At 44.0% G+C, this 15,715-nt stretch overlaps 1 protein-coding gene and 1 long non-coding RNA gene across 6 annotated transcripts; both read right to left on the minus strand.

Moving 5' to 3' along the window:
- On the minus strand, positions 2,194–5,532 carry LOC8055197. Of its 5 annotated transcripts, none has more exons than XR_002454582.1 (4): positions 5,058–5,532; positions 4,390–4,566; positions 2,942–4,067; positions 2,194–2,613 (listed from the first exon to the last, which is right to left on the minus strand). It is a non-coding gene; the product is annotated as an uncharacterized LOC8055197 (long non-coding RNA). The 5 variants fall into 5 exon arrangements; XR_002454584.1 differs by lacking the exon at positions 4,390–4,566 and having other exon boundaries at positions 2,942–3,119; positions 3,294–4,067; positions 5,058–5,531; XR_002454583.1 differs by lacking the exon at positions 4,390–4,566 and having other exon boundaries at positions 2,942–3,516; positions 3,999–4,067; positions 5,058–5,528.
- Positions 14,030–14,834, minus strand: LOC110437327. Its single transcript, XM_021465744.1, has 2 exons — positions 14,588–14,834; positions 14,030–14,457 (listed from the first exon to the last, which is right to left on the minus strand). The coding sequence occupies exons 1-2, from the start codon at positions 14,832–14,834 to the stop codon at positions 14,030–14,032; spliced, it is 675 nt and encodes a 224-aa protein (XP_021321419.1).

Below are 15,715 nucleotides of genomic sequence, written 5' to 3' on the forward strand. Positions count from 1 at the left end.
TAATGCATTATGATCTTAGAGTTCATGCTAGGGCCTTGTTTACTTCCAAAAAGTTTTGCAAAATAGGAATAGTAGCAATTTCGTTTGTATTTGACAAATATTATTTAATTATAGACTAACTAGGCTCAAAAGATTCGTCTCGTCAATTCCGACCAAACTGTACAATTAGTTTTAATTTTCATCTATATTTAACACTCCATGCATACGTCTAAAGATTCGATGTGACGGAGAATCTGCAAAATTTTTCAGGAACTAAACAAGCCCTAGATATTGAGGTTATACATTGCATTTATTCTACGTTTTTTTCCTAGGAGTATTCTTTTTTTGGTGTTTCAAAATTCATGAGACAATGAAAGGGCTTCTACCAAAGTTATTCGTGAGAACATATATTTGGACAGTAGTCATCTATTGTAAAAAGTGCTTGGCTGCTGGTAAACATGAGAGCATAAAAGTATCAATATAATATATCCTTAAAATACTCGGGGAACTTACTAAACATAGTTTAACCTTGCCAATAAATATAGTCAGGTCAGTCTTTTATGAAAATATTAGATTTTGCAAAGCACTGAAACCTTATTGCCTCTTCTTTAGTCTCTGATGCTACTCAAGTGGGCTCATGGATTAGCTTTATTTTAATTTCTGTCCCTCCGCTAGATAGTTTTATTTTACGTGTTGATTTGGCTGCTACAGTCTACAGATTCACAATCCTTATGTTATACACTATTAGGTTATAACATCAAGTCATTGTCTAGGTCTCACAAACCCTGTTCTCTCTAATACACAATCGACCTAGGATCCAGACTTGCCCAGGCTACAGCTTCACCAAACAGCCTAGCTTACAGACTCTGACGACAAAGTTACAAGTTGAGGCTCTCCCTCTCAGCCACCACGTAAATTCCACTCCATAGCTAAGCGCTACAAATATTTATATTAGTCCCAATGCTACGATCTTTATTGTTGTTACAATACATTCATATATCATTGTACGTGAGATAACAATACTTTTCCCCCTGATTACTATATTGTAACTGGACTGTGGTATATCCAAAATAACATCTACCATGTTCACCTCGATAGGCTTTTGACAAACTTGATGATGTGAATCTGATGATGCTATGCTGGCCTATGCATCCAGAGTACCAAGGAGCATCACCACTCAAAAAGCATCCTGTCCAAGGGACACGTGATCGTTTCTTCATGTGCTAGCTAATGAGACTATGCATGTATAATGCGATATGTTTTTCTGTTCTAATCTACAGACTTTTCATGACTAACCTTCTTAATTATTGGTCTGTTACATTCAACCTTTGTGTTGGTTATCCTAATTTGCCTACCCCCTTGCTAGATGTATAAATGACACATCCTCTTCATGTTTGTTGTTAAACTGATGGTCCATGTATATCGTGTTTCCTATTCTCTGTCTTTAGGTAAAATCAAACTACACTGTTACCAAAAATCTTGACAACCCGCGCACATAATTAATGGCACTAAATTAACATCCTTTTTTTTTGTTTCCTGGTATAATCACAGAAGGTCGTAATGTTAAAGGGTACTCCAAGTATTTTGTCTTCCCTTTTGTTAGGATTTGTCCCTTGGCTGATCTTCATCTATGTTGCACTATAGTAATCAACATCAAACCATGTATGCCTTGCTGCGGCTTGACACCGGAGGCACCAATGCCATGTTCCTAACGAATAATCATGGTTCATGGAAAGCGAGACTTTTTTTTTCTGAAAAAAAGGTTTTTCGAAGTATTTGGTTCCTCTTTCGCTTTCCTCCCGTGCGATGGCGGGCGGGTTTCACTAGTTGGACATCTAGACTTGCCAGCTTTGCTGCGTGGACGTTGGGCCGTATCTGCGCATCACATGGGCCTCCCATCTGGCTATACCCTGTGAATCTGTGATGGCGTGAGCGTCGTTTGGTAAGCCCCTTTTTCCATGACTAGTTAAGTGCCCGTGCGTTTCTATGGGTATACAAAGAATCCCATTGTATAAGCTACACGAGTAAAACATATATAAAATCCCATAACATTTAGTAACTGTAGAAATTGAATCATATTGAATAATTTTGTTAGCAACTTTAGCCGCTATTGGACATTGCCTTGAACGAAAATCTATTGCAAATTTGAGTGCAGAACCCTTGTCTCTCTGATTTTCAGTTGGTGAATCATTGTTCTAAGTTTTGGAGATGCCATGCAAGAATTACATAAATTACTTATACTCAAATGTACACTCAGGTTTGACAACATTTCAAACGGAGAACAATGTTACACAATTCCAAACAAGGTAGAATAGAAACCAATTGCAAAGAAAGTCAATATATAACCTTAATAGATCTCCAAGAAACTGAGCTATTGTAAGGTGAGGGTGAGATCTGTCTTTCCTTTATTACTTGGTGGTGTAAGATAATTGGGATGACCTCTAACAACTAAATTAGGACAACATATAGAACAATCAGTAGTTATTGTAGGGAAAACTTTGGTGTCAAATTGTCAGCCTCAACTCCATGACTCAAAGCTCTGAATTCTCGCTTTTGGGACTCATGACAGAAGCTGAGATCTGTGCTCCGACAAACTTTTACAATTTCAATCGGTGAAGAACCAATGTCGTGCACCTAGAATGCCAGTAAAAGCACAATATATGAGAAAACAACAAACCAAACAAAAAAAGAAAAGATTATTATTGTATTGCTTAAGCACCGCACAATATGACTATAAGGGGGAGAGTGAGAGAGGTTAGGATGTATTAATCAATTTTTAAAACCACAACATAATTTAGAAAACTATTACTCATCTACAAGCATATTTTAATATTAAAAGCATATAGACAGGATTCACAACACATAGAAATAACAAAGGCAATAGGATTAGTAGGTGTCTACCAACATGTTCTGTACAGATAAGTAATCGTGAGTTGGTATTGCACAGTTTAGTCATTCTTACATTGGATGATGGAACAATATCAGGCCTCCAAGATGTATGAGGCTCAATCAGTTGGGTAGGTGTTGAAAATGATGTTTTTTCAAAACCTTTTTCGGTAGATATTGGAGGTCTCTAGTCTTCAACACTAAAATCAAGAATTCTTAACCACATGATCTCTTCAAGATATTCTGTCCTATCCCTGTAAGACCAAAAAGGATCACATGCATATGAAGTTCTAAACCTAAATGCATAATAAATTCAAGAAAAACCGGGCAACCACAACTATTATCTGATATAGAAACAAATCTGGCCGACTCCGTTATGGAAGGTGTGACAGCACACGCTAGCTTGTCGATGATGCACAACAGCTTACAATGGGATCCGTCTGTCTCACGCGGATGACGGCGATGGAATTGACACCGAGAAGGAGAAGGTAGTAGCCAGGTCAACCGGCGCTGCCCACCTGTGGAAGCGGAGATCCACTCGGCGTTGTCCGCATAGCTGGTCATCGTGTGCCATTTTTAGTTACAAGCCTGCATAGGCTGTTGGGTGCCATTATCGTCCTTATTTTCAGAAGGGATTAATATTAAAAATAACTGCACAAGTTAAAAAAAGGACATAGTAGTAAGAAATTAATGAAACAAATAAAAGCTAATGAAAAGAAAGTTAGATACATAATAGTGAATATGAAGGTTAGCACATCTGTATTACTCTCAGCATGTTAATCTCAGCATGTTAAGGAGCTGCAGTTTTTCAGTAAGGAAATTAATATATACCCTCTCCAAAGGAACCAATTACATATAGATCTCTGTGCAACCTTATTTTGCACAGCCAAACCATCCAATTTAGTGAGGAGAAAAGTCCTACTAACACATCCATTCCAATGAAACTTGAAGGCTCTCTAAAATCATTATTAGCTGTGTCAAAAATATGAAGGTACATTCATTTATCAGTGATCCAAATTTCCTTTTCATTTGACGTATAACAAATAAAATTGGGGATGGTGCTCCTAAATTTTCACAATCATGCACTTATGGATCAACAAAAATAGATAAAAGCTCCTTCTGCAGTTTCGAACCAGAAGCATGAAGGCATCAAGGACAATATCATACATGTTTCCAACACCCTCCAGGGACACACCAAGACCCTGCAGATGTTCATGCCAATATGTCATCAACGAGGAACTGCTGTTACTGATCCTTCAGGTCTTGTTTTAGAAATTTCAGTCATTTATTAGCCCAAACATCAGTACCAATTGCAAAAATGCAAGAAAAAATATGCTATAGAACCAGATGGCTGTGCTTTATGAGTCTCAGCCTAAAATTAGCGCTGTTGGACGAGCAATTGCCACCATTTCTAAGTTTATATGTTTAATGAGCTCTATACAACACTAAGATTTTAGAGCCATCACATTACATTGGCCTAAAATTCGAAATTTATATGGGTCAGCTAGGCAACTGCATATGCACCTCGACGCCTCGACACCGCCGGACGTGTCACAGCCCTGCCGAGTGGCAGGTATTGTCAATGTCCAAGCCGCTGTCTGGTGAGCGATGAATCCCTCGCCTATCTCGACATAGCTGACACCAGTTGGTGTGCAAGTTGTACTTGCCGTTGTTGATCTCTGATCCATCCCTACGTGCCAACTGATCGATAGGCAGCTTAGCTGTTGAATTGGGCAACAAATTCACAGGCCTCTTTTTCAAAAAAAAAACAAATTCACGGGTTTCTTCTTTAAGGTCAGTGGCGAGTGCCCCCTCTTTACTGATTCGGTTTAAAGTAATAATGCAAAATATTAGGCAACTGCTGACATCTAGAATTGCTATACAGAACTAATCATCTTGAGATACTGCTGGCTATTATCACTCTCTCACATGTATTTGCTGACATCTAGAATTATTTTGATTTACTGGTAGAGTGAATGTGTTTGTATAAAGCACACAATAAACCATATAGTGTCTCCAAGCGTAAACAACTACATCAGGCAAGGGCAGGGATTGTGCCGAGCAAGTTACATGCACAAAGCAACAATTTTTGAAACCCAGGCATCAAAAAATTTAGAAACTAAGTATATAGCAAGAACAATCGCAAGAGAAAACCTCATGCATTGGATGGAAAGTGAAGGTATATTACCTACCTTGTGAGCTTGGGCCGGGCAGGCAGCCTGGGTGGCTTCCTTGACGCTTGCAGTGGGTCCTTGACAGTAAGAGGAAGAACGGGAGGAGATCCGTTCGGGTCAGAGGAAGAGTAGAGAGGGAAAATCATGGCGTCATCGATCTCTGGGTAGCCACCGCCGGTGACCCCAAACCCTAGCTCGGCAAGGCACAGCGAGACGATGAGCGCGACAACGGCGGAGACGTCAGCCCCGGCGTGCGCAACCGTGATGGCAACGTTGAGGGCCACGACGCAGGGAGCGATGGAGGGTGCGGCGGTGACCTATGCGCAGGGATGCGGAGCGAGGCGGTGGCCAATCGAGCAGGCAGTTGTGGAGCTGGCGGCGTGGGGGAGTTGCGTGAGGAGGAAGACCGTCTCGTTCGCAGAGGCCGTGGGTGCGTTCTTTTTTTTCTCGGGAGTCCGATGTTTTTTCCCCGAGCGACGGAGGCAGGCCGATGGCTCGGTATGACGATATCATTCGGATCTTTTTTGTTGTAGAGATTACGTATATACATATGCCATGCTTGTCGGTCTCGCATACCCTGTGGCTCCGCCACCGCTCCTACAACTAAAAAAACAAAACATGAACACTTTTTGGTGTGATATGTGTTTTAATCACCATGCCCTTCCATGCGATTCCGTGCCACATCACACCATCACACCAAAAATCACCCCCAATCACCGGCACGCGGGAATCACCGCGACCATTCCCCATCGCATGTGGGACTCTCCTTTCTCTGCGCACGCATGCTACCACGCCAGCACGCCTCACCCACGTCACCACGCCAGCTCGCCCCCCCCCCCCACACACTGCCGCCGCGACCGCACACCACTCCCCACACTTGCCCACTTAGGTCACGGGCCGTGCCTAGGTGGCCGCTCGCAGACGAAGCGAAGAGAGGCTGATCGAGAGAAGCCCACACCAGCATCACCTCCAACCGGTGAGGGCAGAGCTCCTCCAGCCGTCGGCGATGGTGGCTTTCTCATGTGGCACCCATCGCATGGCGGCGTAGCTATAGAGGCACAACGAGCCTTCATCACGACGACGGCCCAGGCAGAAGCAGCGACCAGGCCAGATCTCTTGCAGCGGCGCACATAGGTGGATGTCGGCGGCACGTCAGACGTGCTTGGGAGGGGAACCTCCTGGCAGCGGCGGCGCGGAATCACTAATACCGGAGTAGGTACTAATTCGCTGATTCATGTCTCAGTTCAGGATTTAGGGTTCCAAATTTGTGGAGAAGTTTTGATTGACCAAATTTGGGTTTCGGGAACTTGGGGAAAGTTGATATTTGATTGAGATTTGCAAAATCCCATCCTTCCAAGTGCTAACCTGAACCCTAGCTCCTTCTAGAGCTCAGCCTTTCTGATTCCTTCTCTTTGTTTCCCTTTCTGAATCTAGCCCTTACATTATGGACCTCTTAGCTCTTACAAATTTTGCCTTTAGATTGCTAGATTATTTTGCTCACTTTTGTAGAGATTTACTTACTATAATTATTTTTGCAAGATATTATCTTGGAGAAATGTGGCACAGACAACTGCAACATTGGAGATCTTGGTGGATTTGCTCCAAATATTTGCAGGCAAGTGAGAAACTAATTTACTATTTTCTGATCACACATTTCTTGTTTTCACATTTGAGGACCTACATATGGATTTCACTATGCTATATGTATGTTTTTGTATTACTGTTGTTCAACATGTCTGGATTCTCAGGCCTGGATCTTATCAGTGCGGCAAAAGAGAGTGTTGGATATAATAGAAGAATAAAATTTGCAATTGATGTTGCCACTACTGATTTTTATGTAGGTAAGTAAAAGAGCAGTGCATTTCCTGTGCAGGGACTATGTAGATGTTCAAAAATTAACTCTCTGAATATGTAATAGTGACATCTCGATTTCTTTAAAAAATCTAGTAATTCTGAAAATCTTGATAGCAACTCAGTTTCAACATTTCAGTGGTTATTATTTTTTAAACAAGTTGTGGTCATGGTCTTGCTTTGCTATGTATGATTGCAAAAAGATATTATAGTATTTGCACATGGAAAGGGAATTCTTTTGGTTATTTCTAGATCTTGTCAGTTAAAGAATTCGACTTATGAATATGGACATCCAGAAATTTTTCCTCATGCAACTTCTGCAATGTTTGTTATAGGCTTGTTCTGTTACATCCTTTTTTAAAATTATTGCATATCAACGGCCACTAAAAACAGCCCTTTTGCTATATTGCATATTTCCTATTTTAGATGGAACATATAAGTGCTTGGTTAAGATTTGCATTTTAGGTGTACTTTTATACTTCTAGATTGATTGGCTGACACTAGCTTCTACTTGGTATGATGGTTTATGCAGTCACAAGTTTTAGAAGGATAGTGAGGCATACTTTATCTCCTAAAAGCAGAAGAGATTAAGATGTGTTCAACGACTTGGCTATAAAGGGAACACGATGCTTGTGTGGTAATTCCTGTTAGCTACATGTTTTATTCAAGAACAGTCGACAATTGCAAGCCGCATAAGTAATTTCTGTAACACTACTTTGACTGAACTGCATTCATATACAAGAAATTGCATTTTTGCTTTCAGTTCTATCTAGGAAGGCGTGTTTATTTAAAGATATTTGATTGTTGCTCCGCAGGGCTTGTTTGAACATACGTGCAAAGTTGAATTATCATGATCAGATTTTGAAACTTGTCCTCAGTTTTTTCATTACTCTCGTTGCTGTTAGAAATCGTTCACTGGGTGCTCACGAATTTTACTTGTGGACACAGACAAAGAGATGAGGAGAATGAGAGGCTTTTGTATTTCACTCTTTCTTTTTCACTTCCTGGTTTTGATTGTTTTACAAGGGTGAAAGTGACCCCCTATTTATAGAGGGATGTAGTGAATGAATACAAACTCTCTACAGGATTTGAACCCTTTGAAATTCATCTCCCTCCTTCATTAATTTGGCCACATTCAAAGTCTCATTTTCATACACTGTTTGAAGACTTTGATTCACAACACTCCCCCTTGGCCAAATTTATGCTATGTGTATGCCTCGTTAAAAACTCCCCCAAAAACCCTGTGGGAAAAAAAGGGTAGTAGAAAAGAGTACATCACACCATCGCTTTATGCTGCACCTGTTGCCTCGTTAAAAACCTTGCATGAGAAAACCCAGTGGGAAAAACTCATCAAGGGAAAAAGAGTACAACAGTTGATGTTTAGGTCGGTCTTCAGGACCGACTCGTGATCTTCAGGACCACGGTCATAGATTATGTCTTTAGGGCTGGTCTCCCCCTAAACCCTGCAACTCTCTAAGCCGCCTCATACCAATTCCATGGATGCACTTATAGAAGCTAGAGGCGGGTAGAGATTTCGTGAAAAGATCTGCAAGGTTATCACACGATCTTGCTTGCAGGATATTTATCTCCCCGCTCTTCTAGAGCTCATGGGGATAAAAGAACTTTGGAGCAATATGCTTCGTGAGATTGCTCTTGACATAACCCATGTGCATCTAGGCAACACAAGCCGCATTATCCTCATAGATAATGGTGGGGGTGTCGGCGACGTTCAAACCACATGACTTCTGGATGTGATTAATCATTCGTCGCAACCAAACACACTCTCGTGCAGCCTCGTATAGAGCGATTATCTCTGAGTGGTTGGTCGATGTGGCAACTAGGGTCTGCTTTACAGACCGCCAGGAAATGGTTGCACCACCACAGAGAAAGACAAAACCAGTCTGTGATCTGGCATTATGCGGGTCAGACATATAGCCAGCATCCACATGTCCCACCATGGTTGGAGCTTGGTTCTTCGGGAACCATAGACTAAGGTCTTGTGTACCTTGTAGGTACCTCAAGGTGGTTTTGACGCCAACCCAATGTCTCCTGGTTGGGGCAGCACTGTACCTTGCCAATAGATTTACTGCAAACGCAATGTCAGGTCTAGTGTAGTTTGCAAGGTACATCAGTGCTCTAATGGCGCTTAAGTATGGAACTTTGGGTCCAAATACTTCCTCATCATCGCCCTTGGGTCTAAATGGGTCCTTATCCGCTTCTAGGGATCGGACCACCATGGGGGTCATAAGAGGGTGGCACTTGCTCATATTGAATTTTTCAAGTACCTGAAAGGTCCTAATATGGCTAGAGGGGGGGTGAATAGCCTATTTAAAAATTCTACAAACTCACTAGAGCAAGAGGTTAGTAAATAACAAAGCGAAGCTTTTTGCTCTAGCTCTAATAGGGTGTTTGCAAGCCACCTATCCAACAATTCTAGTTGATATAATCACTAGGCACACAAGAGCTATGTCACTACTTACACTAGAAAGCTACCTAAAGTTTCTATACAAGTAAGTAAGCTACTCTAGTTTGCGGGAATGTAAAAGAGATGGTTTGAACTTTATACCGCCGCGTAGAGGGGATGAACCAATTAATAAAATGAAGTCCAATCACCGGGAGAAATCCAATGAACAATCACAATGGAGACACACAATTTTTCTCCTGAGGTTCACGTGCTTGCCGGCACGCTACATCCCCGTTGTGTCGACCAACACTTGGTGGTTCGGTGGCTAAGAGGTGTAGCACGAACCTCGTCCTCACTAGGACACCACAAGAACCTACCCACAAGTGAGGTAACTCAATGACACGAGCAATCCACTAATGTTGCCTTTGGCTCTCCGCCGAGGTAGGCACAAACCTCTCACAATCACCGAGAGATGGCCACGAACAATCACCAACTCGTGCCAATTCTCCTCCGCTGCTCCAAGCCGTCTAGGTGGCGGCAACCACCAAGAGTAACAAGAAAACCGCAGCCAAATCGATCCACAAGTGCCACTAGATGCAATCACTCAAGCAAATGCACTTGGAATCACTCTCAATCTCACAAAGATGTTTAATCTATGAAGGAGATGAGTGGGAGGAGTTTGCTTAGGCTCACAAGGATGTCAAGTATGTTAGAATGCCAAGAGTGTGAGCCCCAAGCCGGCCAAACACGTATATATAGCCCCTCAAACAAATAGAGCCGTTGGCTCTTTCACTGGGCAAAAACTCGGGGTCACCGGACGCTCTTAAAGGGGCACCGGACGCTCAACACCAGCGTCCGGTGCTCCAACAACAGCCGCGTGTCAGAGCCTAACGGTAACCTGCAGAGCATCGGACGCTGAGCAGGTTGGCACCGGACTCATGCGCAGAGAGTTCCGCAAACCTGCGGGTCACCGGACGCTAAGCCACCGGACCGTCCGGTGCTCACCGGACTCACACCCAGAGAGGTCTGTGAAACGGACCTCACACCGGACACGGACCACCGGACGCACAGGCCAGCGTCCGGTGCCTATCGTCCGGTGCCTTACCCTAGCTGGGCCAGGCAGCCTGCACACCGAACGCTCAGACACAGCGTCCGGTGCCTCTGAGCCAGCGTCCGGTGAGTGTTCCTCAGCGAGAAACACTCCCGTGACTTCTCCAAATATTGCCACCGGCGCAATAGAAAATATACACTTCATTTTCTCGAAAAGCGCCGAATCCCACCTCGCAAGCTCGGCAGGAAGGAGAGAGGAACCCATCCTCTCTCTACCCTCCAAACTCCACCTCCTTCTCAAAGTGTGCCAACACCACAACGTGTAAACCAACATGTGCACGTGTGTTAGCATTTTCACAATCATTTTCTTTGAAGGAGTTAAGTTAGCTCACTAGGTTCTAAATGCATGCACATGAACAATGACACCTAGTGGCACTTGATAACCGCTTAGCCAAAGAATTCCTCTCTTTATAGTACGGCTATCTATCCTAAATGTGATCACACCCTCTATGATGTCTTGATCACCAAAACCAAAACCCTAAGCAATACCTTTGCCTTGATCTCCATAGGGTTTTGTTTTTCTCTTTCTTCTTTTCCAAGTTGAGCACTTGATCATCTTGTGGTCATCACCATCATCACCATGATCATCACTTGCTCCGTCATTTGGCATGTACCAACCTCATTAAATCTACACACACTTAGTATAGAGGTTAGTACTAGGGTTTCATCAATTATCCAAAACCAAACTAGGGCTTTCAGTACCCTCTTAGTATAAGTGGACTGGTGTACAAACACTCCTTCAGGGAGGTGTTCGAGCTGCAGGCCCAAACAAAACTTGGTCTTGCCCAAGTCTTTCATCTCAAACTCCGCCTTGAGGTAAGCCATTGCCTCCTCAATGTCCCTTGTAGTGCCGATGATGTTCAAATCATCGACATAGACGGAGATTATGCAAAATCCATCATTAGATTTCTTTATGAAAACACAGGGACAATCATCATTATTGATGTAACCTCTCTACAGGAGAAAGTTACTCAACCGGTTGAACCACATCCTTCCAGATTGTTTCAACCCATACAACGACCGCTGCAGGTGGACGATGAACATGTTGCGGTTTTGATTCGGTCTAGGGATCTTGAGCCCTTCAGGGACTCTCATGTATATTTCTGAATAAAGTGACCCATATAAGTATGCGGTCACAACATCCATCAACTGCATTTTCAAATTCAAGTTAGCTGCCATAGATATAAGGTATCGGAACATTATGCCACTCATGACAGGAGAGTAAGTTTCATCGTAATCGATGCCAGGTCTCTGCGTGAACCCTTGTGCCACTAGCCTCGCTTTGTATCTTACCACCTCGCCATGTTCATTCCTCTTCCGGAGGAAGATCCATTTGCATCCTATAGGGATGACCTTTGGAGGTGTTGGGACTGCAGGCCAAAAAACCTTTCTTTGGCAAAGCGAGCGCAGCTCAGCCTCAATTGCTGCTTTCCATTTATCCCAGTCCGAGCGCTTCCGGCACTCTATCATGAACTTTGGTTCTGGATCCGGATCCATTGAGTCAGCAATTTTCGAGGCAAAATATATGTCGACAATAGTGGTCTTTCTATGATATGACTCTCCTGATTCCACATAATTAGTGGTGATCTCCTCATGATTGTCCTCCCACTCATCGTGATTTCCCATAACGATTGAGTTGGGGCGTTCCGATCTTCCAATGCGATGATGTGCACGCGACGCATTAGGATTTCCATCTTCCGGATGGTGTCCTTCAGGGACCTCCTCAACTTCAGGTTGAGTTGCCACTTCTGGGGCATTCTCGACTTCAGGTCGGGCTTCTTCAGCTGATTCTTTGAGTGGTGCAAGTGTCTCAGACCGTCGCCTCTGCGGACGTCTCCGCGGGACCTTGTCATGAGCACCCGGAGGTCTCCCCCTCTTCCTAGGATTAGGGGAGACTATAGAGTTGGTAGCCTTCAGGGGTACCTGGACTCTCTCCGGCGCATTTACTGCAGGTATATGCAACCTTGTCACCCTTTTGTGATCAGTGAAGGCATCTGGCAGCTCATTTGCAAGACCTTGCAAATGAATAATTCTCCAAACTTCCAGTTCAGATTCGCTAGTGCGTGGGTCTAAGGATTGCATCCCCGAATGCCTATCTCCCCCTAATGCTGGGAAATGGTCTTCATCGAAGACACAATCAGCGTACCGAGCCGTATGAAGATCCCCAGTCATAGGCTCTAAATATTTGATTATGGACGGAGTCACATAACCAACATATATCCCCAACTTCCGGTGGGGTCCCATTGCGGTACGCTGGGGTGGTGGTATTGGCACGTACACTGCGCAGCCAAATATTCGCAGATGGGAAATACTTGGTTCTTTCCCACGCACTAACTATAAGGGGGATGTATCATGGTATGCAGTTGGCCTGAGTTGGATCAGTGCTGCAGCATGCAACACCGCATGGCCCCAACAACAGGTTGGCAGCTTACAATTCTGCAGCAACGGCCTCGCAATCCACTTGATCCTCTTGATCAAGGACTCAGCTAGACCATTTTGTGTGTGGACATGTGGTACTGAATGGTCTACCTTAATGCCCAGGGCTAAGCAATAATCATCAAAAGCTTTCGACCTGAACTCACCAGCATTATCCATCCGAATGGACTGGATGCGGTTATGTGGGAAACTTGCTTTTAGCCTAATTATCTGGGCAATGAGCTTGGAGAAAGCATGGTTTCTAGTGGACAACAGGTCCACATGGCTCCATCTGGTAGATGCATCAATCAGTACCATAAAATACCTGAATGGGCCCGATAGGGGCTGGATAGGTCCACATATGTCACCTTGTATCCTTTGCAGGAACACAGGTGACTCATCCCTAATCTTGAGGAGGGATGGTCTAGTGATTAGCTTCCCTTTTGCACATGCGGTGCAAACAAAATCTTCAGGATTTGGGAAGCCTCTGACATCATGGCCAACAAAATTGTTGATGATTCTTCTCATCATTCCCAACCCAGGATGACCTAAGCGGTCATGCCATATTCGAAATGATTCTGTGTTTCTGAATATGGTCTTCATCGCAACATACTCATCTGTGGGCTTTATGTACGTGTAGTACAAACCCATTGGCGATGAAGGGAACCTTTCCACCACTCGCTTTTGGTACCCGTCGAATTTAGTGATCAGCAGGTATTCAGCACCTTGCTCGATCTCGGTTTCGATGTGGAAACCATTCGCACTGACATCTTTGAAGCTCAAAAGCGTGCGCTTTGAGTCAGGATACAACAGTGCATCTTTTACAAAGATTTGAGTACCCATATGGAGAACTAGTGTGGCACTTCCGGTGCCCACAATATGAGCATTGCTTCCGGCAATGGTCATAATATTTCCACTTTTCTTTGTTAATGTTTGGAAATATCTAGTATCCCTCAATATCGTATTGGTGGTACCACTGTCTACAAGACAGAGTTCCGCTTCCGCCATCGGGTCCCCACAGATTCTGTTAAATACCATAAAATAAAAACAGGAATTTAACACAAACATATATTATCATAAAGACAACATTACATGATTCCTGGGAAAACATTACAACAGTTTGGACCATCTACTACATTACAAATGCTCTTCAGGAGCATACATGACCAAACTAGTACATGTGGGCATCGCTAACATGACTCTTTGGAGATTACTGCAGGTCTCCAAATATATCAAAGTCATCAAGATGGTTGTCCTCACTCTCGTCCATTCGGACGTCTCCACTTGCACCGACGACCCCGTCGTCGTGCTTCTCAGGTCGAGCTTCAGGCTCAGTGAGGAAGTGGGACTCATGTTGACCTTTACTCTTGTTTTTGCTCTGCTGGTAAAGGTCAACGAGGTGTTTGGGGGTGCGGCAATTACGGGACCAATGCCCCTTTGCTCCACATCTATAGCAATCGCCTTGCTCTTCCCCACTGTGGTCACCTCTTTCCTTCTTAGGGTCGAACCTACCCTTGGGCTTTCCCTTTCCTTTGACCTTGAACATGGCACCCTTCTTCCCCTTCCACTTTCCCCTTCCTCGGCTCCTTTTGCGGTTGCGAGAACTCTTAGCAACATTAGCATGTGCTTCAGGCACAACTATGGAACCAGTAGGGTGGGCAGAATGATTGTTCATGAGGACCTCATTCTGTTGCTCGGCAACTGATAGTACTTCACTCAACTCAGAGTACTTGGTGTACCTTGAGTTTCTATACTGTTGTTGAAGTACAATGTTGCCGGGGTTGGAAGGTGGACAAGGTCTTCTCGATCATATCAGCGTCAATGATCTTCTGGCCACATAGACGCAGTTTGGTCACAATCCTGTGCAATGCGGAGTTGTACGCTGCCACAGACTTGAAGTCTTGGAAGCGTAGGTTGATCCAGTCTTGTTGTGCTCTGGGGAGCACAATGGTCAGCTGCTGGCTGAAGCGGTCCTTCAGGGACTGCCACAAGACTAGCGGGTCCTTCTCCGTCATGTACTCGCACTTCAAGTCAGGATGAAGGTGGTGTCGCAGGTAATGCAACGCTTTTGCCTTGTCCTGCATTTGTGCGCTCATCCTTGCCAGCTTCAGGCTGGACAATGGTATGATCGAGGCCCATGCCATCGAGTCTGATCTCGATGTCGGTCGCCCAAGTGAGGTAGTTGCTGCCATCCACGGCGAGCATCTCGAAATCCCTCTTTGCGATGTCTGACATGCCTGCACAATTAATACGTAGGGTTAGTAGATGTTGGTGCGTAATCTTTAGGATTACGACTTAATATAGTCTTCAGGACTATATATTTTCCCAGGTGTAATCTTCAGGATTACTTCGCAATTAAATATAGAAAATAAATATACGGAATTAGATGCAATAATTAATTGTAATAAAGTAAATATACGGAATTAGATGCAATAATTAATTGTAGAAAATAAATAATGGCAGTAATAATAATAATAATAATAAATAAATATGGCGGACTTCGGGCCGTACATAATTCACGGGCTTCGGGCCGTGTGTTTTTATTATTATAGTGGACTTTGGGCCACTATTTTGCGCAAAAAAAAGAAATATGCGCTGCCCATTTTAAATGGGCCGCTTGGGCCAAAATCATCCTCCATGGGCTGAACTGATCGGCCGAATCAACCGTGGCCGTCCATCACGATGGACGGCTCAGATTTGCCCGGAGTTCATATAAATAGGGTGGGTGAAAACCCTAACCCTATTTCCTCTTCTTCCTCTTTTTTCTCTCTTTCTTATCTTCTTCTTCTTCAGGAAGGCTCAGCCAGGAGAGAAGAGCATGGAGGAAGGTGGCAGCGCCGTGCCAGGCCGCGCCCACGCCGGGTCGCGCCGCGCTGGCCGCGCCCGCGGCGGACGT

Source organism: Sorghum bicolor, chromosome 7 (assembly GCF_000003195.3).
Source record: "Sorghum bicolor cultivar BTx623 chromosome 7, Sorghum_bicolor_NCBIv3, whole genome shotgun sequence".
NCBI lineage: Eukaryota > Viridiplantae > Streptophyta > Magnoliopsida > Poales > Poaceae > Sorghum > Sorghum bicolor.